At 47.0% G+C, this 26,535-nt stretch overlaps 1 protein-coding gene across 1 annotated transcript; it reads left to right on the top strand.

Moving 5' to 3' along the window:
- The first annotated feature begins 2,485 nt into the window (after window positions 1-2,485).
- Window positions 2,486-26,369, top strand: LOC119953571 (phosphatidylcholine transfer protein). The gene is made up of 5 exons (XM_038777964.1): window positions 2,486-2,603; window positions 9,539-9,618; window positions 13,538-13,703; window positions 21,982-22,049; window positions 25,243-26,369. The coding sequence occupies exons 1-5, from the start codon at window positions 2,555-2,557 to the stop codon at window positions 25,321-25,323; spliced, it is 444 nt and encodes a 147-aa protein (XP_038633892.1). The 5' UTR covers window positions 2,486-2,554; the 3' UTR covers window positions 25,324-26,369.
- The last annotated feature ends 166 nt before the right edge of the window (window positions 26,370-26,535 follow it).

The raw sequence follows: 26,535 nt of genomic DNA, 5'->3' as shown, positions 1-26,535 counted from the left end.
TGACTTATACTTTGACACAGAACTAGTCCTGTAGTCTTTTTTGTACCTTTTAAATCATCCAGTAATCTGTAAAGCCTGTAAATACGCCTTCAGCTTGCACAGAATATCTCTTCACACAGTATGGGTTATTTAGCTAATGAGTCTATCTTAATCCTTCTGTGCCTGCTGGGCTGAGTCGGTAATCTTTCTCCCAAGATTAATGGCTTCTATATAAGATATCTGACTAAAGGCTTTTTGCAATTAGCTTCTATAGTTCTAAGAATTAATTAATTAATTTGAGAGAAATTGCACTGGAGAAATAGACAACATTAGTATTTGAGGCAACTTGTGTTGAATAAGAATGGAAACAGCAGCCTTGAGACAGGTAAGTGCTTTGAGCCATGTATTCCACACATGTTAACTATTGGTGAATGGCTGTGTGGCGAGAGCAGGAACTTGAACAATGTGTAGCTATTGTGCCTGAGAGAGGTGTAGGGAGGCTGGTGGGAAATTCAAGTGCCTGTAACAAAGCTGGGAAATTGGAGAAGTTGGTCTAGGCCATTGGCGTGCTGCCATCTTAATGGGGAATGGCACAGAACTCAGCGATGGAAGAAGACATTTCCCCAGAAATTAGATGGAGTCGAGGAGAAATGGTGTGAATTCTAATCATTTCCACTGCTCATGGAACGGCTGAATTTGCTGGAAAAAAGCTCACTGATCGATATTGTACCACAACCGTACAGTCAGCTTGACATCTGAAATGCTTTGAAAGGACCAGGGTCATTTTCAGTCCTGCGTATCACTCCATCTGAAATTGTTTAACAACCATTTTGGATCAGGTCCTGGCAAATCAGCAGGCACTTTGTCTACAGTGAAGATGGCAAGTCATAGAGCTGAGAAAAGGCCCATCATGTCTGTGCCAGTCAAAAACAACCGCCTAACTATACTAATCCTATTTTCCAGCACTTGGCCCATAGCCTTGTCTGCTTCAGCATCGCAAGTGCACATCTAAATACTTCTTCAATGTTACGAGGGTCTCTGCCTCCACCGCCCTTTCAGGCAGCAAGTTCCAGACTCCCACCACCCTCTGGGGGAAAAGGTTTTTTCCTCACATCCTCTCTAAACCTCCTGCCCCTCACCTTAAATCTCTGCCCCCTGGTCATTGACCCATCCACCAAGGGGAAACGTTTCTTCCTGTCTATGCCTCTCATAATTTTATACATCTCAATCATGGCCCCACTCGGTTTGTGCTCCAAGGAAAACAACCTCCGTCTCGCCAATCTCGCTTCATAATTAACTCTCCAGCCCAGGCAACATCCTGGTAAATCTCCTCTGCACCCTTTCCAGTGCTATCACATCCCTCCATAATTTGGATTCTAGAAATGTGCACAATACTGTCTAGTTTCCTTGTTTATCCCTTCCTCCTTTCTTGAGTAATGGCACCACATTGACTATCCTCCAGTCCTCCGGCACCTCTCCTGTGGCCAGAGAGGAATTGGAAATTATTGCCAGTGCCCCTGCTATTTTCTCCCTTGCCTCACTCAGCAGCCTGGGATACATTTCATCTGACTCTGGAGTGGGGATGTTTTGCAGCAAGATAATGGATCGCAGATATCCCTAATGAGGTGATTTTGGTCGGATTGTGGATGTCACCGTTCATTTGGCTGTCCAGTGACACCAGGAAGTATATGAGAAAAGCGTAAACCATTTGGCCCCTTGAGTCTTCTTCCCCGTTCAATAAGATCAAGACTGATCTCCCTGAATATCGCCTCTCTCTGCACTATCTTTGTGAATTCCATGTATGCAGGAGGTGGGCATTAACTGGGGATTCATGAATCCCTGTAAGCAGACGTAGAGTTAAATTAGTGATTGGGTTAGGAGCTGTTTATAACGTGTAAGTCTCTACATAAATGCTTAGAAACATGTGAAGATTGGCTAAAATTACATACTTAACCGGCTTTCTGAAATGTAATACCCATAATTCCTTAAGCGACTTAAATCGCAAAACTCTTATCAACCTCTGACTTGAGTGTACTCAATAACCTGGCATCCACAACGCCCTGGGCAGAGAATTCCGCTTTGTGAAGAAATTGCTCCTCATCTCAATCCTAAATGACTGACCCTTTATTCTGAGACTATGCCCGTTTCAATTCTCCAGCCAAGGAAGACATTTTCTCAGTATCTATCCTGTTAAGCCCAGTAAGAATGTTTTGTGTTTCAATTCAATCACCCCTCATTCTTCTGAACTCTGGAAATAAAGGCTGGTTTACTCAATTTCTCCTTGTGCCCGGTTAATCTGGTGCTAACCCACTTTCATTACCCAGTGACATAACTGCTGTGACTTTTCTGATGTTTAATGAAAAGCTCTTTCATCCTATTGTGCATGATATGAGCAGATCTTATCCAAAAGAGTTGCTGCTGTCTCCTGGTGAGAGTTTAATGTTGCTAGTTTCTGTTCTGCACAGGACTGCACAACTCTTTCCAACTCCCATTTTGTATTTTTCAGGAATTGTGCCTTTATGAATATAAGATCTATGGAACCTTTTCAGACTATGGTCCAGAGCTGTATGTGGACATGTACATGGACCTGGAGTACAGGAAGCAATGGGATAGTTACGTGAAAGGTTGGTTCACACTATTTATAGATGGTGTTTCAATGACAGCTTGTTTCATTTGTTCAAACTGAAAAGATTGCTGTGAAATAAAGAAGTCCAGAGATTGCAAGGCTCCTCTTCAAATCTCAGCTACGTTCTATTGTACTGAACTTATCTGGAAACGTCTACATTTCTTCAACTGCATGTTGTTGGACCATGAAAGGGATAAGTGTAGTTTTCCTGCTCCTGATTACTCTCCACTACTTTATGCTGGGATATATGGAAATAGATTAAAGTCAGAATTGGATCAACAACTTTCTCTGTATGTGGACAAGGTACAACAGCTGCTGGTATCTGTGGATCTCTAACCAAGAGAGGTCACCACCTTCAAGAAAGTTAAAGTGAGGAAGAGACAAACAAGCAGAAACTTTTGAATCAGCATAGGTGGTGGACTGGGGGTGGGGGGGTGTTGGCACAGGGAGGTGAGAGGGTGGTGGTGAACTGGGGGGTTGGCTCAGGGAGGTGACGGTGGTGGTGAACTGGGGATTGGCACAGGGAGGTGGCAGGGTGGTGGTGGACTGGGGGGTTGGCACAGGGAGGTGACGGTGGTGGTGGACTGGGAGAGCTGGCACAGGGAGGTGACAGGGTGGTGGTGGACTGGGGGGTTGGCTCAGGGAGGTGACGGTGGTGGTGGACTGGGAGAGCTGGCACAGGGAGGTGACAGGGTGGTGGTGGACTGGGGGGTTGGCACAGGGAGGTGAGAGGGTGGTGGTGGTGGACTGGGAGAGCTGGCTCAGGGAGGTGACAGGGTGGTGGTGGACTGGGAGAGCTGGCTCAGGGAGGTGAGAGGGTGGTGGTGGACTGGGAGAGTTGGCTCAGGGAGGTGACAGGGTGGTGGTGGACTGGGAGAGTTGGCTCAGGGAGGTGAGAGGGTGGTGGTGGACTGGGGGGGTTGGCTCAGGGAGGTGAGAGGGTGGTGGTGGACTGGGAGAGCTGGCACAGGGAGGTGAGAGGGTGGTGGTGGACTGGGAGAGCTGGCACAGGGAGGTGACAGAGTGGTGGTGGACTGGGAGAGTTGGCTCAGGGAGGTGAGAGGGTGGTGGTGGACTGGGAGAGCTGGCACAGGGAGGTGACAGGGTGGTGGTGGACTGGTGAATTATGTGCCTTTCCACATCCACCCACATTTCCTCTTCCCGAATATTGCTCGACTCTGCCCTTGCTTCAGCAATGTGGTGAAACCCCCCCCGTCTATGCCTATGTCACCACTGTGCATTCTGTCACCAAGGCTCCAAACCCTGGATATTCCCCTCTCACCCCTGTACCTTGACCGTACTTTCCTACCTGAACATGGTGCTGAAAATCCATTACTTTGACCAAGTTTTTGGTCACCTGACCTACCTTTTCATTTGCTTGGTGCCAAAGTGCTGTATCTCACTGGTCATTGTAAAATCACTGAGCTTAATATCCCAAATGGTAAAGGATTATTCAGATTGTAATTTATTAATTATTGCGTGTATTGCTCTGAATTTTCAAAGGCGGGCAATTTTCTTGGAGCTGGTATCTACTTCCATCGTCAGTTTGTTGGAAATGAAACAAAGTGGGAGCAGCTCCGAGGATATTCCCGGCTCAGATGTTTTGATGTAGTTCTTTGTTTAAACAGCTGCCCTACATCTGTGAGCTTTGCTGAACTATAGGTCAGGTAGTCTTTATACAATCGTTTTCTTTCCACTTTGCTCTGTGTGATGTTAAAGACTCCTCTGGTGTATGGTGGGGTGGTGGGTGGTAACATGTCTTTTTTTACATGATAGTCTATTTGTGTTTTAAAACGACCAGCCCAGGAAGCTGCTGGGAAGTTCCACCCAGCACTTTCTGTTTTAGACAGATCTGATATTGTCTGCCTCTTCACTTTTTTTTTTGTATTTTCTAATGTTTGTTAACCTCATTGTACCAGTGAGAAGTGGTTTATGGGGTAAAGTTGTTGCATTATCAACCTTCATCTTAGCTGTCCACTCATCTGGCCTTTCTAATTGACTTTGGCTTGTTTCAGCATCTGGCCAGTGTAGCTGTGAATCCGTTTATACTTGTGTGCACAGCCGCACAGGCTCCCGCGCAGCCGCACAGGCTCCTGCGCAGCTACACAGGCTCCCGCGCAGCCACACAGGCTCCCGCACAGCCGCACAGGCTCCCGCACAGCCACACAGGCTCCCGCGCAGCCGCACAGGCTCCCGCACAGCCACACAGGCTCCCGCACAGCCACACAGGCTCCCGCGCAGCCGCACAGGCTCCCGCACAACCATGCAGGCTCCCGCACAACCACGCAGGCTCCCGCACAGCCACGCATGCTTCCGCGCAGCCGCACAGGCTCCCGCGCAGCCGCACAGGCTCCCGCGCAGGCTCCCGCACAACCATGCAGGCTCCCACACAGCCACGCAGGCTTCCGCGCAGCCAAGCAGGCTCCCGCACAACCACGCAGGCTCCCGCACAGCCACGCATGCTTCCGCGCAGCCGCACAGGCTCCCACGCAGCCGCACAGGCTCCCGCGCAGGCTCCCGCACAACCATGCAGGCTCCCACACAGCCACGCAGGCTTCCGCGCAGCCAAGCAGGCTCCCGCACAACCACGCAGGCTCCCGCGCAGCCACGCGGGCTCCCGCGCAGCCACACTGACTCCCGCGCAGCCATGCAGGCTCCCGCAGTTATATACGATGTATTGAGACCCCGCCAGATCCAATAACTGGAGGACGAGACCTTCCCCAGCGCAGCAGCACTCCCATTCTATGGCCAAATGTTAGATCTGAAGATCGCTAAAATGAACCATATCCTTATGATTAAAAGAGTAAGGACTGCTTACTACACAGCTTCTGTATTTGTTTTCCATGTTTAATCTGTTTGTGTGAGCTTTTTACAGTGTGCTCTCCCGCCGAACACCTCCAGGTACTGTTCACGTCTGCCTAACCTCTTGTCTGTTTGTCACTGGAGTAGCTGGGACATTTTGTACCGTTTGAGTACAGTAAATGGATCCTGTTTAGGAAGTTTGCACATTACACAATGTTTTTATATGGCTTGTTCCTGTGCTGTTCCTTCTACTATCCAACAGATCAATGCTGATGTATATGCTCCACCCGAGACTCCTTAGTTACTTCATTTATCAGCAAATCCTTCTCCCTTGTGCTTACCTAACTTCCCCTTGGTGCCAATCACCTCAGTCACTCCTGCGCTAAGCTCCACATTCTCACCACTCTCTGGAATATCTTATTGGATGTATTAAGGGCTATAAATATAACTTAGCCACTGGTTTGCATTCCCCCACAATTGGGAATATATCTGCCATATAAAACCATATATAATTTTAAAGAACAAAAGTAAAGTTTGCTAAGGTTGAATCAGCACATTCATTTCAAATGTGTTTGAATCCAGCCTCAGATGATGGGTTCTGAGTTTAAGTCGAAAATTCTGAGCAATTCCCAAAGGTTTATAGGTCAAAGCTGCTCCTAAAGTCACACTAAGTTGGTATTTAAAGGACATACCATTATGCAATGGGAGGGGTGTTCTTCTAAGTTTAGGATCCAAGTATATGATTGAATCAACCATGACCTGTTTTAATGGCAGAACAAGCCCAAGGGGTGAAATGGCTTCCTCCTGTTTCTATGACCCTATGAAAGAGTAGAGGAACCTTTATTACTGTATCCCTCATCTGTGTTTCATCTGCCCTGGGAGTGTTTGACTGACAGTCTAATAGTTTTGATCAGAATATGGTTGCCCTTCACTGACAAGTTGAGATCTTTATTCTAAAGGGATTTGGGTGTCTCAGTTATTTGTATTTTAGGAGAATGCATTCTCAATGCTTTGTGGTTTTTAAATGCATGTCACCCATCCTGATAGTAACATCCTGTTGATTTCAAACTGTCTATTTTAATGTAGAGCATTTAGTAGATCTGCTGATTGTATATTACTTGCTATGAAAGGAGTTGAACGTTAAGCTGTGACCTTCAGACCAGGGAGCGCCAAGGTTCCATCTTATTGTGTGGTAACTCATTTTAGGAGTAGGCTGGGATTAGTTTGTGTCATGAATCAATCAAGTTAAGTAGGCGAAAAAAAGGTGAGCATTTATAATCTTTATTAGTGTCATAAATAGGCTTACATTAACACTGCAATGAAGTTCGATTGAAAAGCCCCTAGATGGCACATTCCGGCGCCTGTTCGGGTACACGGAGGGAGAATTCAGAATAGAACATAGAACATAGAGAAATGCAGCACAGAACATCCCCTTCGGCCCACGATGTTGTGCCGAGCTTTTGTCCTAGTTTAATCATAGTGTCCAAAATTCTATGATAATCTAAGGGCAATTTATCATGGCCAGTCCACCCAACCTGCACATCTTTGGACTGTGGGAGGAAACCGGAGCACCCGGAGGAAACCCACGCACACACGGGGGAGGACGTGCAGACTGCGCACAGACAGTGACCCAAGTCGAAATCGAACCTGGGACCCTGGAGCTGTGAAGCAATTGTGCTATCCACAATGCTACCGTGCTGCCCTTAAGAACAAATTAATCTACACTCCATTATTCTACCATAATCCATGTACCTATCCAATAGCCGCTTGAAGGTCCCTAACGTTTCCGACTCAACTACTTCCACAGGCAGTGCATTCCATGCCCCCACTACTCTCTGGGTAAAGAACCTACCTCTGACATCCCCCCTATATCTCCACCATTCACCTTAAATTTATGTCCCCTTGTAATGGTTTGTTCCACCTGGGGAAAAAGTCTCTAACTGTCTACTCTATCTATTCCCCTGATCATCTTATAAACCTCTATCAAGTCGCCCCTCATCCTTCTCCGTTCTAATGAGAAAGGACCTAGCACCCTCAACCTTTCCTCGTAAGACCTACTCTCCATTCCAGGCAACATCCTGGTAAATCTCCTTTGCACCTTTTCAATGCTTTCACATCCTTCCTAAAATGAGGTGACCAGAACTGCGTACACTACTCCAAAAGCGGGGCTGGTTTAGCTCACTGGGCTAAATCGCTGGCTTTGAAAGCAGACTAAGGCAGGCCAACAGCACGGTTCAATTCCCGTACCAGCCTTCCTGAACAGGCGCTGGAATGTGGTGACTAGGGGCTTTTCACAGTAACTTCATTTGAAGCCTACTTGTGACAATAAGCGATTTTCATTTTTTTATTTCAAATGTGGCCGTACCAAGGTTTTGTACAGCTGCATCATCACCTCACGGCTCTTAAACTCAATCCCTCTGTTAATGAACGCTAGCACACCATTGGCCTTCTTCACAGCTCTATCCACTTGAGTGGCAACTTTCAAAGATCTATGAACATAGACCCCCAAGATCTCACTGCTCCTCTACATTGCCAAGAACCCTACTGTTAACCCTGTATTCCGCATTCATATTTGTCCTTCCAAAATGGACAACCTCACACTTGTCAGGGTTAAACTCCATCTGCCACTTTTCAGCCCAGCTCTGCATCCTATCTATGTCTCTTTGCAGCTGACAACAGCCCTCCTCACTATCCACAACTCCACCAATCTTCGTATCATCTGCAAATTTACTGACCCACCCTTCAACTCCCTCATCCAAGTCATTAATGAAAATCACAAACAGCAGAGGACCCAGAACTGATCCCTGCGGTACGCCACTGGTAACTGGGCTCCAGGCTGAATATTTGTCATCCACCACCACTCTCTGATTTCTATCGGTTAGCTAGTTCGTTATCCAACTGGCCAAATTTCCCACTATCCCATGCCTCCTTACTTTCTTCAGAAGCCTACCATGGGGAACCTTATCAAATGCCTTACTAAAATCCATGTACACTACATCCACTGCTTTACCTTCATCCACATGCTTGGTCACCTCCTCAAAGAAGTCAATAAGACTTGTAAGGCAAGACCTACCCCCCACAAATCTGTGCTGACTATCTCTAATCAAGCAGTGTCTTTCCAGATGCTCAGAAATCCTATCCCTCAGTACCCTTTCCATTACTTTGCCTACCACCGAAGTAAGACTAACTGGCCTGTAATTCCCAGGGTTATCCCTATTCCCTTTTTTGAACAGGGGCACGACATTCGCCACTCTCCAATTCCCTGGTACCACCCCTGTTGACAGTGAGGACGAAAAGATCATTGTCAACGGCTCTGCAATTTAATTTCTTGCTTCCCATAGAATCCTTAGATACATCCCGTCAGGCCCAGGGGACTTGTCTATCCTCAAGTTTTTCAAAACGGCCATGTCGTTTTGTTCAAATTACCTAATAAACACGTCTTTTGGGGCTTGTGGGAGGAAACCGGAGCACCCGGAGGAAACCCACGCAGACACGGGGAGAACATGCAGACTCCGCACAGACAGTGACCCAAGCTGGGAATCGAACCCGGATCCCTGGTGCTGTGAAGCAGCAGTGCTAAGCGCTGTGCTACGTGCTGCCCACATGGTTGTTCAGTGTAGATGTTGGGTGAGAGCAGAATAGGACTGCCCTGTAATGGCGCTTGTCAGTTAAATGACCTGCTCTGGGAGGGCAGCCGGTGCCTGTGGTCTCACAGCCTGGAATGTGAATGAATCCCTCCTGGAGATTTGGGAGGTCGGTGTAGGAGGTGTGCATGGGCGGCACGGTAGCACAGTGGTTAGCACTATGGTCACTGTCTGTGTGGAGTCTGCACGTTCTCCCAGTGTCTGCGTGGGTTTCCTCCGGGTGCTCCGGTTTCCTCCCACAAGTCCCGAAAGACGTGCTGTTGGACATTCTGAATTCTCCCTCAGTGTACCCGAACAGGTGCCGGAATGTGGCGACTAGGGGCTTTTCACAGTAACTTCATTGCTGTGTTAATGTAAGCCTACTTGTGACAATAATAAAGATTATTATTATAAAGTTAACTGGGTAATGGTGTATACTGATGCTCGGGGAATCTGATGAATCATTAGTTCACATTAAGCATTAAATTCTTTCTTTTTTGTTCTGCAGAACTTTACGAGCAGGAGTGTGATGGGCAGAAAGTGATTTACTGGGAAGTCAAATACCCCTTTCCTTTGTCCAACCGTGACGTATCCTTTCCAGTGTTCAAGTGTCCAGTTGCCTTTCTAACTGTGGTGCAGAGCAGCCCAGTGGGCTGGAGGGGTACTGCGTGGGGAATTCGGATATCCTTTGAATTAGAGAGTTATTGTTTTCTCAGTTGTTTTGAGAAAGTGGTTTGTTGCCAGTGAAATGTTGAAGTTTTATTCAACACTGTTTGAATGTGACCTCAGCCCCTTTCTGAATTCCTGTAATCAATGCCTAATGCAGTGGCTCCATTATATCCCTGTGCATTCAGTAATGCTCTGAGGTTTACAGCTGAGCTCTCTGTTGTTGTGTGCTTCAGTCTTCAGGTGGGCAATGTTAAGTAATTGATATCTCAGCCATCAGCTTGCAGTGCATTGCAGAAAAAGCAAAGGCAATTTTTGTTCTGGTATGAAGTGGAATGCACTGCCTGTAGGAAATTGGATAATTACTTGAAAAAGTTATAGAGCTGTGGGAACGGACCAGGAAGTGGGGCTAATTGTATTGGCCTTTCAACAAGTTGACACAGGTACAATAGGCTATATAGCCTCTTTCTGTGCTGTAGGGTTCTATTACTGGTTGTTTTTAGTAATGTATCAATGCAGTTTGCTTGGTGTCAGTATGTAGATATTGAAGGTCTTAAAACAAAAGTTTGAGCCTCCTATTAGGCATTCTTCTTGTTGCTCACCCCGTTATCTTGCCTTCCAACCTCCTGACCTGTGCACTCTGACCTTGCACAGAAGATGTGTCCAAAGGCCTGGTCTGATTTCTGACTGCCTGGAACTAAGTTTGCAGTCTTGTTCTAACAGCTTTGCCCAGTTACTCAGAGGCATACACGGGACGTAGGAAGTCTCAAAACCTGTGCTCTGCGCAGCACTGTGCAAAACTAATCTCTTGTGGGAGTGAAGAATGGGGCAGTGATGCCACAGCGTTTTGAGAATTTGCTGCCTATTTACAGTTTTCCTTGCCATGCCAGCCACGTTGCTCACAGCACCAGCCTTCACTCAGTGGCAACAAAATCTACCCCAGCCTGTTCTCTCATGTGTACTGACAACATAACCTTGACATTAAGGCAGAATTTGATCATGTGACATCAAGGGACCCTAGCAAAATTGGAGTCAAGTATCTCCCCTTGACATTCACTGGTATTGCCATTGTTAAATTCACCACTGTCCTGGGGGTGGGGGGGTTACCATTGGCCAGAAACTAAACAGGACCAGCCATATAAACACTGTGGATCCAAGAGCAGATCAGAGGCTGGGGATTCTGCAGCAAGTAACCCTTCCCCCGACTCCTCAAAGCCTGTCCACCATCTACAAGGCACCAGATTAATGGAATGCTTTCCACTTGCCTGCATGGCAGCAGCTCCAGCAACACGAAGCTCAACACCATCCAAGTTGCCCGCTTGATCGGCACTCCATCACCACCTTAAACATTCGCTCCCTCCACCATCGACGCAGTGGCTGCTGTGTGTGCCATCTATAGGATGCACAACAGCAGCTCACCAAGGCACCTCTACAGCACAAACGTGTAACCTCTACCACCCGGAAGGACAAAGGCAACAGTTGCATGTAAACCCACCACCCATTAGTTTCCCTGCATGTCGCTGTTTCTTCACCTTTGCTGAGTAAAATTCTTGAAACTCCCTCTCTAACAGGACTGTGGATGTACCTCCACCACGGGGGCAGCAGCAGTTCCAAAAGTCGCCACCTTCTCAAGGGCACTGAGGATTGGGCAATAAATGTTGGCCTAGCCAGCGATGCTCACTTCTCGAGGACAAATATGGTGCGGCAGGGTGCACAGTGGTTAGCACTGCCGCTTCACAGATCAGGGATTCAGGTTCGATTCCGGCCTCTGGTGACTGTCTGTGTGGAGTTTGCCATTTCTCCCCGCGTCTGCGTGGGATTTCTCCGGGTGCTCCGGTTTCCTCCCACAGTCCAAAGATGTGCAGGTTAGGTGGATTGGCCATGCTAAATTGCCCTTAGTGTCCAACGGTTAGGTGTGGGGTTACTGGGATATGGGGATAGGGTGGAGTGTTCTTTTGGAGGGTTGGTGCAGTCACAATGGGCCAAATAGTCTCCTTCTGCACTGTCGGGATTCTCTGATTTTAAAAAAAAAGCTTCTGGGAGCAATGTACCTGGGTACACAACTTTAAAGAATGGGAGAAAATGACTTTGGAAGAAAGTGGAGGTGTTGCCTTCCCAAATAGATTTTTTCCATTATTGAGCAGTATTGAAGAGGGTACAATAGTTTAGTGCTGTATGATAGTGCACTTGTAATCCATGGGAGGAGAGTTCAAATCCTACCATGGCTGGACAAATCTGGACATAATTGATCATTCAACTGTTGGATTGGTATGCATGTATGTATCCATGTGCAATTTAGCGTGGCCAATCTACCTACCCTGCACATCTTGTGGGTCATGGGGGTGAGACCCATGTAGACACGGGGAGAATGTGCAAACTCCACGAGGATAGGGACCCGGGGCTGGGATCGAACCTGGGTCCTCAAAGAACAAAACAAAGAAAAGTACAGCACAGGAACAGGCCCATCGGCCCTCCAAGCCTGTGCCGACCATGCTGCCCGTCTAAACTAAAATCTTCTACACTTCCGGGGTCCGTATCCCTCTATTCCCATCTTTTCATGTATTTGTCAAGATGCCCCTTAAATGTCACTATCGTCCCTGCTTCCACCACCTCCTCCGACAACGAGTTCCACGTACGCACTACCCTCTGTGTAAAAAATAACTTGCCTCGTACATCTCCTCTAAACCTTGCCCCTCGCACCTTAAACCTATGCCCCCCTAGTAATTGACCCCTCTACCCTGGGAGAAAAGGCTCTGACTATCCACTCTGTCTATGCCCCTCATCATTTTGTAGACCTCTTTCAGGTCGCCCCTCAACCTCCTTCGTTCCAGTGAGAATGAACTAAGTTTATTCAACCTCTCCTCCTAGCTAATGCCCTCCATACCAGGCAACATCCTGGTAAATATCTTCTGCATCCTCTCCAAAGCCTCCACATCCTTCTGGTAGTGTGGCGACCAGAATTGAACACTATACTCCAAGTGTGGCCTAACTAAGGTTCTATACAGCTGCAACATGACTTGCCAATTCTTATACTCAATGCCCCGGCCAATGAAGGCAAGCATGCCGTATGCCTTCTTGACTACCTTCTCCACCTGTGTTGCCCCTTTCAGTGACCTGTGGACCTGTACACCTAGATCTCTCTGACTGTCAATACTCTTGAGGGTTCTACCATTCATTGTATATTCCCTACCTGTATTAAACCTTCCAAAATGCATTACCTCGCATTTGTCCGGATTAAACCCCATCTGCCATCTCTCCGCCCAAGTCTCCAAACGATCTAACGATCTAAACGATCCTCGTCTCCGTGAGGCAGCAGTGGATTGTTATTTGAAATGAATCAGGTTGACAAGTGGCCTGCTGTCTAACCCTGTCTGGCAGCGATGTGACTTCTGTCCCACATCAATGTGGTTGACTCTTACTGCCCTCTGAATTAGCCAAGTGAGCCACTCGTTGACCCAAACTGAAAAAATGAAAAATGAAATAAAAATCGCTTATTGTCACAAGCAAACTTCAAATGAAGTTACTGTGAAAAGCCCCTAGTCACCACACTGTTCGGGGAGGCTGGTACGGGAATTGAACCCATGCTGCTGGCCTGCCTTGGTCTGCTTTCAAAGCCTGCGATTTAGCCCTGTGCCAAAACTGCTGGGAAATAGCAATGATAGAGGAAGTTCGAGATAGAAAAAAGACCAAAGCCTATTTTGTTTCCTATTATCCTAGTGATAGAATATTGATAAAAGTTAATCATAATACAGCCTCTCAAGTGACTCCCACAGCCTGTGAATGAACAAAATATGTCCTTATTTTGTGGCTCAGTAGTTCTTTCCCTAACTTCACCCTCAAGTATGTTTACTGTCGTGAGCGTCATGACTTGGATGTCGATGGACGAAAGATTTGGATGATTGTGGCAAAAAGTGTGCCTGGTTTACCAGCTAAATCAGGCATCATTAGAGTGGAGGACTATCATCAAACCATGGCGCTGGAAAGTGATGGTAAAAAAGGCACCAAAGGTACCATTACGAGATTCTCAATTCAATATTGTCCACTGCAAGATCTCTTAAATGTTTAATAGTAAATGGGATGATTCATATTGTATCCATCAACACTATGGTGGCCTTCCAAATTAGTTGTGTCTGGAGGAAGCATTTGAGCAATGTAGCAGCTTAGTATTGGTGAATATGGGAAGCACAAGTAGTATACGGGAACAAAGAACAGAGAAAAGTACAGCACAGGAACAGGCCCTTTGGCCCTCCAAGCCTGTGCCGACCATGCTGCCTGTCTAAACTAAAATCTTCTACACTTCCTGGGTCCGTATCCCTCTATTCCCATCCTATTCATGTATTTGTCAAGATGCCCCTTAAACGTCACTATCGTCCCTGTTTCCACCACCTTCTCCAGCAGCGAGTTCCAGGCACCCTCTGTAAAAAAACAATGAAAACTTGCCTCGTTCATCTCCTCTAAACCTTGCCCCTCGCACCTTAAACTTATGCCCCCTCATAATTGACCCCTCGACCCAGGGAAAAAGTCCCTGACTATCCACTCTGTCTATGCCCCTCATAATTTTGTAGACCTCTATCAGGTCGCCCCTCAACCTCCTTCATTCCAGTGAGAACAAACCAAGTTTATTCAACCTCTCCTCATAGCTAATGCCCTCCATACCAGGCAACATCCTCTTCCGCACCCTCTCTAAAGCCTCCACATCCTTCCGGTAGTGTGGCGACCAGTATTGAACATGATACTCCAAGTGTGGCCTAACTAAGGTTCTATTCCCAGCTGCAACATGACTTGCCCAATTTTTATACTCAATGCCCCGGCCAATGAAGGCAAGCATGCGTGATGCTTCTTGACCTTCTCCACCTGTGTTGCCCCTTTCAGTGACCTGTGGACAATAGATCTCTCTGACTTCAATACTCTTGAGGGTTCGACCATTCACGTATATTCCATACCGGCATTAGACCTTCCAAAATGCATTACCTCACATTTGTCTGTATTAAACTCCATCTGCCATCTCTCCGCCCAAGTCTCCAAACAATCTAAATCCTGCTGTATGCTCTGACAGTCCTCATCGCATCCACAATTCCACCAACCTTTGTGTTGTCCGCAAACTTACTAATCAGACCAGTTACATTTGCCTCCAAATCATTTATATAGAGTACGAACAGCAAAGGTCCCAGCACTGATCCCTGCGGAAACACCATTAGTCACAGCCCTCCAATTAGAAAAAGCACCCTTCCATTGCTACTCTCTGCCTCTATGACCTAGCCAGTTCTGTATCCATCTTGCCAGCTCTCCTCTCATCCTGTGTGACTTCACCTTTTGTACCAGTCTACCATGAGGGACCTTATCAAAGGCCTTACTGAAGTCCATATAAACAACATCCACTGCACTACTGCATCAATCATCTTTGTGACCTCCTCGAAATACTCTTATCAAGTTAGTGTGACACAGGGCAGCACGGTGGCCTAGTGGTTAGCACAACCGCCTCACGGCGCTGAGGTCCCAGGTTCGATCCCGGCTCTGGGTCCCTGTCCGTGTGGAGTTTGCACATTCTCCCCGTGTCTGTGTGGGTTTCGCCCCCACAACCCAAAAATGTGCAGAGTAGGTGGATTGGCCACGCTAAATTGCCCCTTAATTGGAAAAAATAATTGGGTAATCTAAATTTATTTTTAAAAAAAAGAAAAAAAAAAAGTTAGTGTGACACGACCTCCCCTTCACAAAACCGTGCTGCCTCTTGCTAATACGTCCACTTACTCCCAAATGGGAGTAGATTCTGTCTCGAAGAATTTTCTCCAGTAATTTCCCTACCACTGACGTAAGGCTCACCGGCCTGTAGTTCCCTGGATTATAAGAACATAAGAACTAGGAGCAGGAGTAGGCCATCGGCCCCTCGAGCCTGCTCGGCCATTCAATGAGATCATGGCTAATCTTTTGTGGACTCTCAGCTCCACTTTCCGGGCCCGAACACCATACCCTTAATCCCTTTATTCTTCAAAAAAACTATCTATCTCTATCTTAAAACATTTAATGAAAGAGCCTCAACTGCTTCACTGGGCAAGGAATTCCATAGATTCACAACCCTTTGGGTGAAGAAGTTCCTCCTAAACTCAGTCCTAAATCTACTTTCCCTATTTTGAGGCTATGCCACCTAGTTCTGCTTTCACCCGCCCAGTGGAAACAACTTGCCCGCATCTATCCTATCTATTCCCTTCATAATTTTATATGTTTCTATAAGATCCCCACTCATCTTCTAAATTCCAGCGAGGTACAGTCCCAGTCTACTCAAACTCTCCTCATAATCCAACCCCATCAACTCTGGGATTAACCTAGTGAATCTCCTCTGCACACCCTCCAGTGCCAGCACGTCCTTTTTCAAGTAAAGGAGACCAAAACTGAACACAATACTCCAGGTGTGGCCTCACTAACACTTTATACAATTGCAGCATAACCTCCCTAGTCTTAAACTCCATCCCTCTAGCAATGAAGGACAAAACTCCATTCACCTTCTTAATCACCTGTTGCACCTGTAAACCAACCTTCTGTGACTCATGCACTAGCACACCCAGGTCTCTCTGCACAGCAGCATGCTTTAATATTTTATCATTTAAATAATAATCCCGTTTGCTGTTATTCCTACCAAAATGGATAACCTCACATTTGTCAACATTGTATTCCATCTGCCAGATTCTCGCCCATTCACTAACCTATCCAAATCCCTCTGCAGACTTCCAGTATCCTCTGCACTTTTCGCTTTACCACTCATCTTAGTGTCATCTGCAAACTTGGACACATTGCCCTTGGTCCCCAACTCAAATCATCTATGTAAATTGTGAACAATTGTGGGCCCAACACTGATCCCTGAGGGACACCACCAGCTACTGATTGCCAACCAGAGAAACACCCATTAATCCCCACTCTTTGTTTTCTATGAATTAACCAAACCTCCATCCATGCTACTACTTTACCCTTAATGCCATGCATCTTTATCTTATGCAGCAACCTTTTGTGTGGCACCTTGTCAAAGGCTTTCTGGAAATCCAGATATACCACATCCATCGGCTCCCCGTTATCTACCGCACTGGTAATGTCCTCAAAAAATTCCACTAAATTAGTTCGGCACGACCTGCCCTTTATGAACCCATGCTGCGTCTGCCCAATGGGACAATTTCCATCCAGATGCCTCGCTATTTCTTCCTTGATGATAGATTCCAGCATCTTCCCTACTACCGATGTTAAGCTCACTGGCCTATAATTTTCTGCTCTCTGCCTCCCTCCTTTTTTAAACAGTGGTGTCACGTTTGCTAATTTCCAATCTGCCGAGACCACCCCAGAGTCTAGTGAATTTTGGTAAATTATCACTAGTGCATTTGCAATTTCCCATGCCATCTCTTTTAGCACTCTGGGATGCATTCCATCAGGGCCAGGAGACTTGTCTACCTTTAGCCCCATTAGCTTGCCCATCACTACCTCCTTAGTGATAACAATCATCTCAAGGTCCTCACCTGTCGTAGCCTCGTTTCTATCAGTCGCTGGCATGTTATTTGTGTCTTCCACTGTGAAGACCGACCCAAAAACCCTGTTCAGTTCCTCAGCCATTTCCTCATCTCCCATTATTAAATCTCCCTTCTCATCCTCTAAAGGACCAATATTTACCTTAGCCACTCTTTTTTTTGATTTATATATTTGTAGAAACTGTTACTATCTTTTTATATTCTGAGCAAGTTTACTCTCATAATCTATCTTACTCTTCTTTATAGCTTTTTTAGTAGCTTTCTGTTGCCCCCTAAAGATTTCCCAGTCCTCTAGTCTCCCACTAATCTTTGCTACTTTGTATGCTTTTTCCTTCACTTTGATACTCTCCCTTATTTCCTTAGATATCCATGGTCGATTTTCCCTCTTTCTACCGTTCTTCCTTTTTGTGATATAAACCTTTGCTGAGCACTGTGAAAAATCGCTTGGAAGGTTCTCCACTGTTCCTCAACTGTTTCACCATAAAGTAATTGCTCCCAGTCTACCTTAGCTAGCACTTCTCTCATCCCATTGTAATCTCCCTTTGTTTAAGCACAAAACGTTAGTGTTTGATTTTACCTTCTCACTCTCCCCCAGAACCGGTTCCAATGCCCAAGGAATTTGAATCCCTCCCTCTTACACCATCTCTTGAGCCACACGTTCACCCTATCTATCCTGACATTCCTACTCTCACTAGCTCGTGGCACAGGTAGCAATCCTGAGATTACTACCTTTGAGGTCTTACTTTTTAGTTTAACTCCTAATTCCCTGAATTCAACTTGTTGGACCTCGTCCATTTTTTACCTATATCGTTGGTGCCTATGTGCACCACTCCAGCTGGCTGTTCACCCCCCCCCCCCCCCCCAGACACACACACACACACAATGTACTGCAGCCGCTCCGAGACATCCTTGACCCTTGCACCAGGGAGGCAACATGTGTCCGCAGAACCGCCTGTCTATTCCCCTTACGATTGAGTCCCCTATCACTATAGCCCTGCCATTCTTCTTCCTGCCCTCCTGCGCAACAGAACCAGCCACGGTGCCATGAACCTGGCTGCTGCTGCCTTCCCCTGGTGAGCCATCTCCCTTAACAGTATCCAAAGCGATATATCTGCTTTGCAGGGAGATGACCGCAGGGGACACCTGCACTGTCTTCCGACTCTTGCTCTGTCTTTTGGTCGCCCATTTTCTATCTCCCTCACCCACTCGCTATACGTGCTATCCACGACGTCCTCAGCATCGCGGATGCTCCAAAGTGAGTCCATCCGCAGCTCCAGAGCTGTCAAGCGGTCTAACAGGAGCTGCAACTGAACACACTTCTTGCACGTGAAAGAGCCAGGGACAATGGACGTGTCCCTGAGCTCCCATATCGCACACGAGGAGCATGACACGGGTCTGGGACCTCCTGCCATGTCTTAAGCCTTTGGTTAACTTAAACAACTACAATTCCAAAAAAAAACAAAGAAAAAAATTAATATACCAATGAAAAGAAAAAGAAAAAAGAAAACTACTTACAGGAGAAAAAGCAACCCCCCCCCCCCCCCCCCCCCCCCCCCCCGCAAACTTTGAATTCCCACCGAGCTTCAAATTATCTTTGTTAGCCTTCTTAAACAAAGGAACAACATTGGCTATTCTCCAGTCCTCCGGGACATCACCTGAAGGCATTGAGGATCCAAAGATTTCTGTATAGCTGTATAGTCTGTGCTGTGTACTCTTTACATAAAAAGGCACTTGAGTTAATAGGTCAGTACTTGTGGCGACAGGCCTGTCACTGTATAATACTGGGTACAGGACTGGTGGGGTCGGGTCTACTGTATAATATTGGGGTACAGGACTGGTGGAGACAGGACAGTCAGTGTATTTTACTGGAGTACAGGATTGGTGGGGACTGATCTGTAACTGTATAACATGGGTACACTACTGATGGGGATGGGTCTGTCACTAAAACACTGGGGTACAGCACTGGTGGTGGGCAGGGCTGTCACTATATTACACTGGGGTACAGTACTGGTGGGGAAGGGTCTGTCACTGTATAACACTGGGGTACAGTACTGGTGTGGAAGGGTCTGTCACTGTATAACACTGGAGTACAGTACTGGTGGAGACGGATCTATCACTGTATAACACTAGGGTACAGTACTGGTGGGGACGGGTCTGTCACTGTATAACACTGGGGACAGTACTGGTGGGGACGGGTCTGTCACTGTAAAACACTGGGGTATGGTACTGGTTGGGACGGGTCTGTCACTATAACACTGGGGTACAGTACTGCTGGGGATGGGTCTGTCACTGTATAACACTGGGGTACAGTACTGGTGGGGATGGGTCTGTCACTATAACACTGGGTACAGTACTGGTGGGGATGGGTCTGTCACTGTATAACACTGGGGTACAGTACTGGTGTGGAAGGGTCTGTCACTGTATAACACTGGGGTACAGTGCTGGTGTGGAAGGGTCTGTCACTGTATAACACTGGAGTACAGTACTGGTGGTGGACTGGTCTGTCACTGTATAACACTGGGGTATAGTACTGGTGGGGATGGGTCTGTCACTGTATAACACTGGGGTACAGTACTGGTGGGGATGGGTCTGTCACTGTATAACACTGGGGCACAATACTGGTGGGGACGGGTCTGTCACTGTATAACACTGGGGTACAGTACTGGTGGGGACAGGTCTGTCACTGTATAACACTGGATACAGTACTGGTGGGGAAGGGTCTGTCACTGTATAACACTGGGGTACAGTACTGGTGGGGATGGGCCTGTCACTGTATAACACTGGGGTACAGTACTGGTGGGGACGAGTCTGTCACTGTATAACACTGGGGTACAGTACTGGTGGGGTTGGGTCTGTCACTGTATAACACTGGGGTACAGTACTGGTGGGGACGGGTCTGCCACTGTATAACACTCGATACAGTACTGGTGGGGACGGGCCTGTCACTGTATAACACTGGGGTACAGTACTGGTGGGGACGGGTCTGTCACTGTATAACACTGGGGTACAGTACTGGTGGGGAAGGGTCTGTCACTGTATAACACTGGGGTACAGTACTGGTGTGGAAGGGTCTGTCACTGTATAACACTGGAGTACAGTACTGGTGGTGGACTGGTCTGTCACTGTATAACACTGGGGTATAGTACTGGTGGGGATGGGTCTGTCACTGTATAACACTGGGGTACAGTACTGGTGGGGATGGGTCTGTCACTGTATAACACTGGGGCACAATACTGGTGGGGACGGGTCTGTCACTGTATAACACTGGGGTACAGTACTGGTGGGGACAGGTCTGTCACTGTATAACACTGGATACAGTACTGGTGGGGATGGGCCTGTCACTGTATAACACTGGGGTACAGTACTGGTGGGGACGGGTCTGTCACTGTATAACACTGGGGTACAGTACTGGTGGGGTTGGGTCTGTCACTGTATAACACTGGGGTACAGTACTGGTGGGGACGGGTCTGCCACTGTATAACACTCGATACAGTACTGGTGGGGACGGGCCTGTCACTGTATAACACTGGGGTACAGTACTGGTGGGGACGGGTCTGTCACTGTATAACACTGGGGTACAGTACTGGTGGGGATGGGTCTGTCACTGTATAACACTGGTACAGTACTGGTGGGGACAGGTCTGTCACTGTATAACACTGGGGTACAGTACTGGTGGGGACGGGTCTGTCACTGTATAACACTGGGGTACAGTACTGGTGGGGACAGGTCTGTCACTGTATAACACTGGGGTACAGTACTGGTGGGATGCGTCTGTCACTGTATAACACTGGGATACAGTACTGGTGGGGACGGGTCTGTCACTGTATAACACTGGGGTACAGTACTGGTGGGGACGGGTCTGTCACTGTATAACACTGGGGACAGTACTGGTGGGGACGGGTCTGTCACTGTATAACACCGTGGTACAGTACTGGTGGGGACAGGTCTGTCACTGTATAACACTGGGGTACAGTACTGGTGGGGACGGGTCTGTCACTGTATAACACTGGGGTACAGTACTGGTGGGGACGGGTCTGTCACTGTATAACACTGGGGTAAAGTACTGGTGGGGATGGGTCTGTCACTGTATAACACTGGGGTACAGTACTGGTGGGGACAGGTCTGTCACTGTATAACACTGTGGTACAGTACTGGTGGGGATGCGTCTGTCACTGTATAACACTGGGGTACAGTGCTGGTGGGGACAGGTCTGTCACTGTATAACACTGGGGTACAGTACTGGTGGGGACGGGTCTGTCACTGTATAACACTGTGGTACAGTACTGGTGGGGATGCGTCTGTCACTGTATAACACTGGGGACAGTACTGGTGGGGATGCGTCTGTCACTTGTGGCTTTGGTGAATACAATTCTAAGGTGCGACATTGCCCAGTGCATCTAATGGGTTAGTTGGAAATGCAATGATAGGCTGAGCCTGCTGTACCCCAGTGTTGTACAGGAACAGACCCCGACCCCATGAGTGAGCCTGCGGCAGATCTCGGTTTGGATCCTTTGTTGGGTGAGCAGTTGTCACCGATGGAACTATAACCTTGGCAGGTCAGCATCTTCCTCCAAGGGTAAATGTGAAGGTCTGATAGAAGGAGAGCCTCTGAGATAATCACAGACATTCCCTGGTGTAACCCAACAATGTTCCAAGTCAAACTCTCTAAGGTCTTTGAATATTTGGTTAGTAATATTCTCATGCTATATTTATCAAGAAATTGAGATTGTAAAAGAATTGGTCCCTGTTCTATTTTAGAGCTGGCATTTTATTCTTTCAGTGTTTATGCATTACTTCGATAACCCTGGGGGCATGATCCCAGCCTTCATCATTAACTGGGCAGCAAAGGTAAGTGAATGTTTTCTCTGATGTGGTGGCTTTATTTATAGGAAGTGATAAGTGTATTACTGTACAAGGAATAAATGTTTCCAATTCTTGTGTTATGGGAGCGGCGTTTCCAGAACCTCAAAAACCTCATGGAGTTCAACCAACCTCTCCCTTTAATGTATTGTTGCTTTTGAAGCACACGGCTTGTTCTCCAGGTGTGGTATTACAATTATGGACACGTGGGTTTTTAAACATAAAACAATGTTTATTCCATGAATTCAACTTAACCTTTCTAAATAAACATTGGATCCCTTAACACCCCTTACTTAAAATAATGCAACACTAAATAGTTCCTCAAAATGTTCCTTCAAACCTCCAAAAGGCTTAACACCTTTAAACAGAAACACATCAGGTTAAAGACATTACTATTATGAGTTTAAATCACCCAAATGATTCAAAGATAGTCTTTGCTGGCAGAGATCACTAGATCCAGCTCACTGCAAACACAGACACACCCAAGCTCTTTTCTCAAAACTGGCTTTCTCCTTTCAAAACAGCTCACAGCAAACCAGTCAGGCACTTTTCAGCTGCTTTCTCAAACTGAAACTAAAACAGAAAAAGCAGAAGTGATTTCAGCTCAGCTCCCCCCTCTAACATCACTTCAGTAATCTGAGCTGCTCTATTTCTTAAAGGTACATTGCTTAAACATCCATTTCTTATCAGTACTCTCACATGACACTTGCTTGTGCCAAGGTCTAGCAGATGGAGCTGAAGAATCTGCCACTTTGTGGTTGAATGTCTTGGAATCATCAATCAAATGGTTAAAGAGAATAAAGGTTAATTCTTTCACTGGAATAGCCCTGTGCCAGCAAGTCAGAAAAGGTGTCTTGCGTCCTGAGTGCTATTGTGACACAGCCGATCTGGGCCAGACCCGCATTACATGGTGCAAAAGCCTAGGCTTCACCATCTAGGCTTACACCTGATAAAGACGAGTGATTTGTCTGTTATCGATGAGGGGATGGTTGTGGGGTAGTGATCTTATCACTGGATATCTCTGGAGTAATGCTCTGGGGACCTGGGTTTGAATCCTACTATGGCAGATGGTGAAGAAACCACAAAAGGGACAAATATTCTTGACTTCATACAGCCCGCTTGATTGTCACCCCTTCTACAACCGACAAACAGTAGTAGCTGTGTGTACCATCTACAAGATGCAGTGCAGTAACTGACCAAGGCTCCTTAGCACCTTCCAAAGCCACGGCCACTACCATCTAGAAGGACAAGAGCAGCAGATACCTGGGAACCCCACCACCTGGAAGTTCCCCTCCAAGTCACTCACCATCCTGACTGGGAAATATATCGGCCGTTTCTTCACTGTCACTGAGGCAACATCCTGGAACTCCCTCCCTAAGTGCATTGTGGTTGTACCTACACCACATGAACTGCAGCGGGTCAAGAAGGCAGCGCACCACCACCTTCTCATGGGCAATAAATGTTGAACTAACCAGCCCACATCCCGCAAATGAATTTAAAAAGAAAGAAATTACGAGGAACGATGTGTTTAACATGTTTTGATCAGGAAGGGGGAGCAGCAAGGTGGCGCACTGGTTAGCCCTGCTACCTCACAGCGCCGAGGTTGCAGGTTTGATCCCGGCCCCAGGTCACTGCCCGTGTGGTGTTTGCACATTCTCCCGTCTCTTTGTGGACACAAACCCCCACAACCCAAAGATGTGCACGGTAGGTGGATTGGCCACTCTAAATTGCCCCTGAATTGGAATTTTTTTTAAAGTTGAGGAAGGAGTGGAATAAGCACTTGGACTGGGAGATCCTCAAATCCTCTTGCCTTTGCCTGAAATGAACCTGTTTATCAATCACACACAAACTATCTCTGCACCTCCTTTAGCGTTTCCATTCTGTGTTTAGCATCTGCTTGTAGAGGATGGAGGTATTAGTCCGATTGCACAGCTGGATTCCATTCAGTGGGGTAGAAGTGGATCTCGACTGATGACTGCATTATAGCTGATGCAACACTCTGCTCCATTCTGCACGTGGAATAGCGCTATACATGTGTGCACACGTGTGTGCAAAGGTTAGCTTATTTGACTTGTTCTGGAAGTTACCTAAAAAAGGATAAAGTTAGTAATGCACACACAAAGATTATCTAAAAATAAAGATAAAAACGATACTTACAAATGTAAATTAAGTTTGTCCAATTTAGTGTCGGCCTGATATGTTTTCAACTTGGATGTTGTGTTGAGTGAAGGGAAGATTGTGAGGTTGCAGTGTTTTCTCTGGAGCTGTGATGAGTTCCACTGTCAATTCAGATGTTGCTTTAAGGGGTAAATGGGTGAAATCTGGCTTAGAGGGAGGAGAAGGCTCCTCACTCCTGTTCTGTAGTGTGGTACTTTTAGCTGTCTTGTTCATTTACACCAGACCAATAGTTCTTTTTAGATTGCTTTCTTTGTCTCTCCCTGGGTTGAAGCTTTTTTCCAGACGCTCCTCTGTGGATTTACCATTTTCCTGCCCTTTAAGTGCCTTTTTGCAGGTTAGGCAAGATGTTGTCCAGGTCTTGCTGCATATGGACACAGACTGTTTCAGTATCTGAGGAGTCGAGAATGGTGCTGAAGTCTCTCTACTTCTTGTGGTGATCACAAGGGTCAAGCCTGTTTACACCCTCCAGAGGCTTATCCGTTGGTGTCTTTGTGTTTGGAGGAAAAGCCATCAAGTCAATGAGTTTGGGTTTATTATTTTGGAACACTCCCTTCATGTGAAATGTATATGTTTGAGGAATGCATCCTGCTGTCCTCAGCAGGTAAGTCAAGTCGCCATCATCCCGGAGAAACAGAGGCTGCTTTCCCCTCTGAGGGGGAGAGCTGAGAGGTGGTGGTTTAACCTGAGGGTCACCACACCTCAGCAAGGGGCAAGGTTGAGAAGGCGGGGCCTTCATGAATAACCTCAGCCGGTACGGGAATTGAACCCATGCTGCTGGCCTCGCTCAGCTGAGCCAACAGGGCTAAACCAGCCCCCATTCAGGAGGTAAGGGAAATAGATGATTGAAAGCCACACAAGTCTTTGAACCCTGTCCGAGGATGTTTTAAAAAATGTGACCTTCAGAACCGTTTTTTCGAAAAACAACTGTAACACCTGCCCAGTAACAGTACTTAAACTTTGGAAACCTTATTTCTTGTCGATAACTCAATGATGTTTTCCACAGAGTGGAGTGCCTTCCTTTCTGAAGGAACTGCAGAAAGCTTGTGCCAACTATCCTGAATACTGCAAGAAATCTGGGAAATAATCACCATGCTCCTGATTCAGAGTCGGCACTCTGAGGCGAAGAGGAGAATTGCCCCGGCTTGTGTACTTTTTGTTTCTTTTTGCTTAGGATTGTGACCAAATTGCATTGTTATGGAAAAGTGGAAAATCATGATCTGTTCAACAACACTGTACGTGCTGACCTGCACTGTATATCGCACCATAGAGTGTGACAGCAGTGCAAGAGGCCCACTCTGCTGGTATCTCGAACTAACCACTGCTTGGTGTCAATGACCGTGAATATTATAAAATGGCCACCCTGTTAACACAGAGACTGCGCTTTCGTAAGCAGCCTCAAAGTTACCCACGCAGTGGTCTTAATGGGGAGGAAATGGGAATAAATGGCAGGCATGGAATGGAGGAGGGGGAAAATTGTCACGGTACCTTTAATCTCGTTTGGGACTCTTTGTACTGTTTGAACACGTTTGCCATTGGGCAAGCCTGGGGAACATCTGTCCAGCTCTCCTCTTGGTTGTGCTCTCCATTGTATGGAGACCTTAAATGAAGGGGAAAGGCAGGAAATATTAGTAACTATTGCTAACCCGTTCCTGCATCTTGGTCTGAATTTTCTTTCTGTCACTCGCCCTCCCCTCCCCCCACCCTGCCTCCTCTGCCCAATCCCTGACAGTACGTCTCTCGGGATTCGAGCTTGGCCTGTTGTACCTTTTGAAGCCGACCGATGAAGGACAGGGTGGCCCAGACTGCCTCACTGGTTGCAGAAATTTTAATTGTGCTGAATACAAAATATCAGCTCCTCGATGAGGTTTACATTATGTTTCTGCTGATTCTAACTATTCTCTGAAAATCAATTGAATGCTGATATTCTCAGATCTTGGGTCATGGCAGCATCGGCTGTGGCTGAATTTAACGCAGAAATTATTTGAACTGAATTATGGCAGGAAACTCAGAACCTTTTTTACTTTCCCACAAGCTGTGATAATGTGCATCATGTTTCTTGTGCCTTCAGTAACAATTGCTTATTTGATTTCCATTAATCTTGCATCATGGCGGGGGAGGATGGAGGGCAGTGAGAGGGTGGGTGGGGGGGGGCAGGGGAATGTGGGTGGGGGGCCGCGGGGGAGTGCGCAGAGCAGGTGGGGAGCAGCAGGCGAGGGTGAGGGAGTGGCAGGGATGGATAGGGAGCAGCGCGGCTGGGGTGTGGAGCAGTGGGGTGGGGAGCAGCAGGGGGAGTGGG

The sequence above is a fragment of the Scyliorhinus canicula genome, chromosome 18 (assembly GCF_902713615.1).
Source record: "Scyliorhinus canicula chromosome 18, sScyCan1.1, whole genome shotgun sequence".
Classification (NCBI taxonomy): domain Eukaryota; kingdom Metazoa; phylum Chordata; class Chondrichthyes; order Carcharhiniformes; family Scyliorhinidae; genus Scyliorhinus; species Scyliorhinus canicula.
The sequence above is the reverse complement of the archived record's forward strand: the minus strand, read 5'-3'. Positions and strand labels throughout refer to the sequence as shown.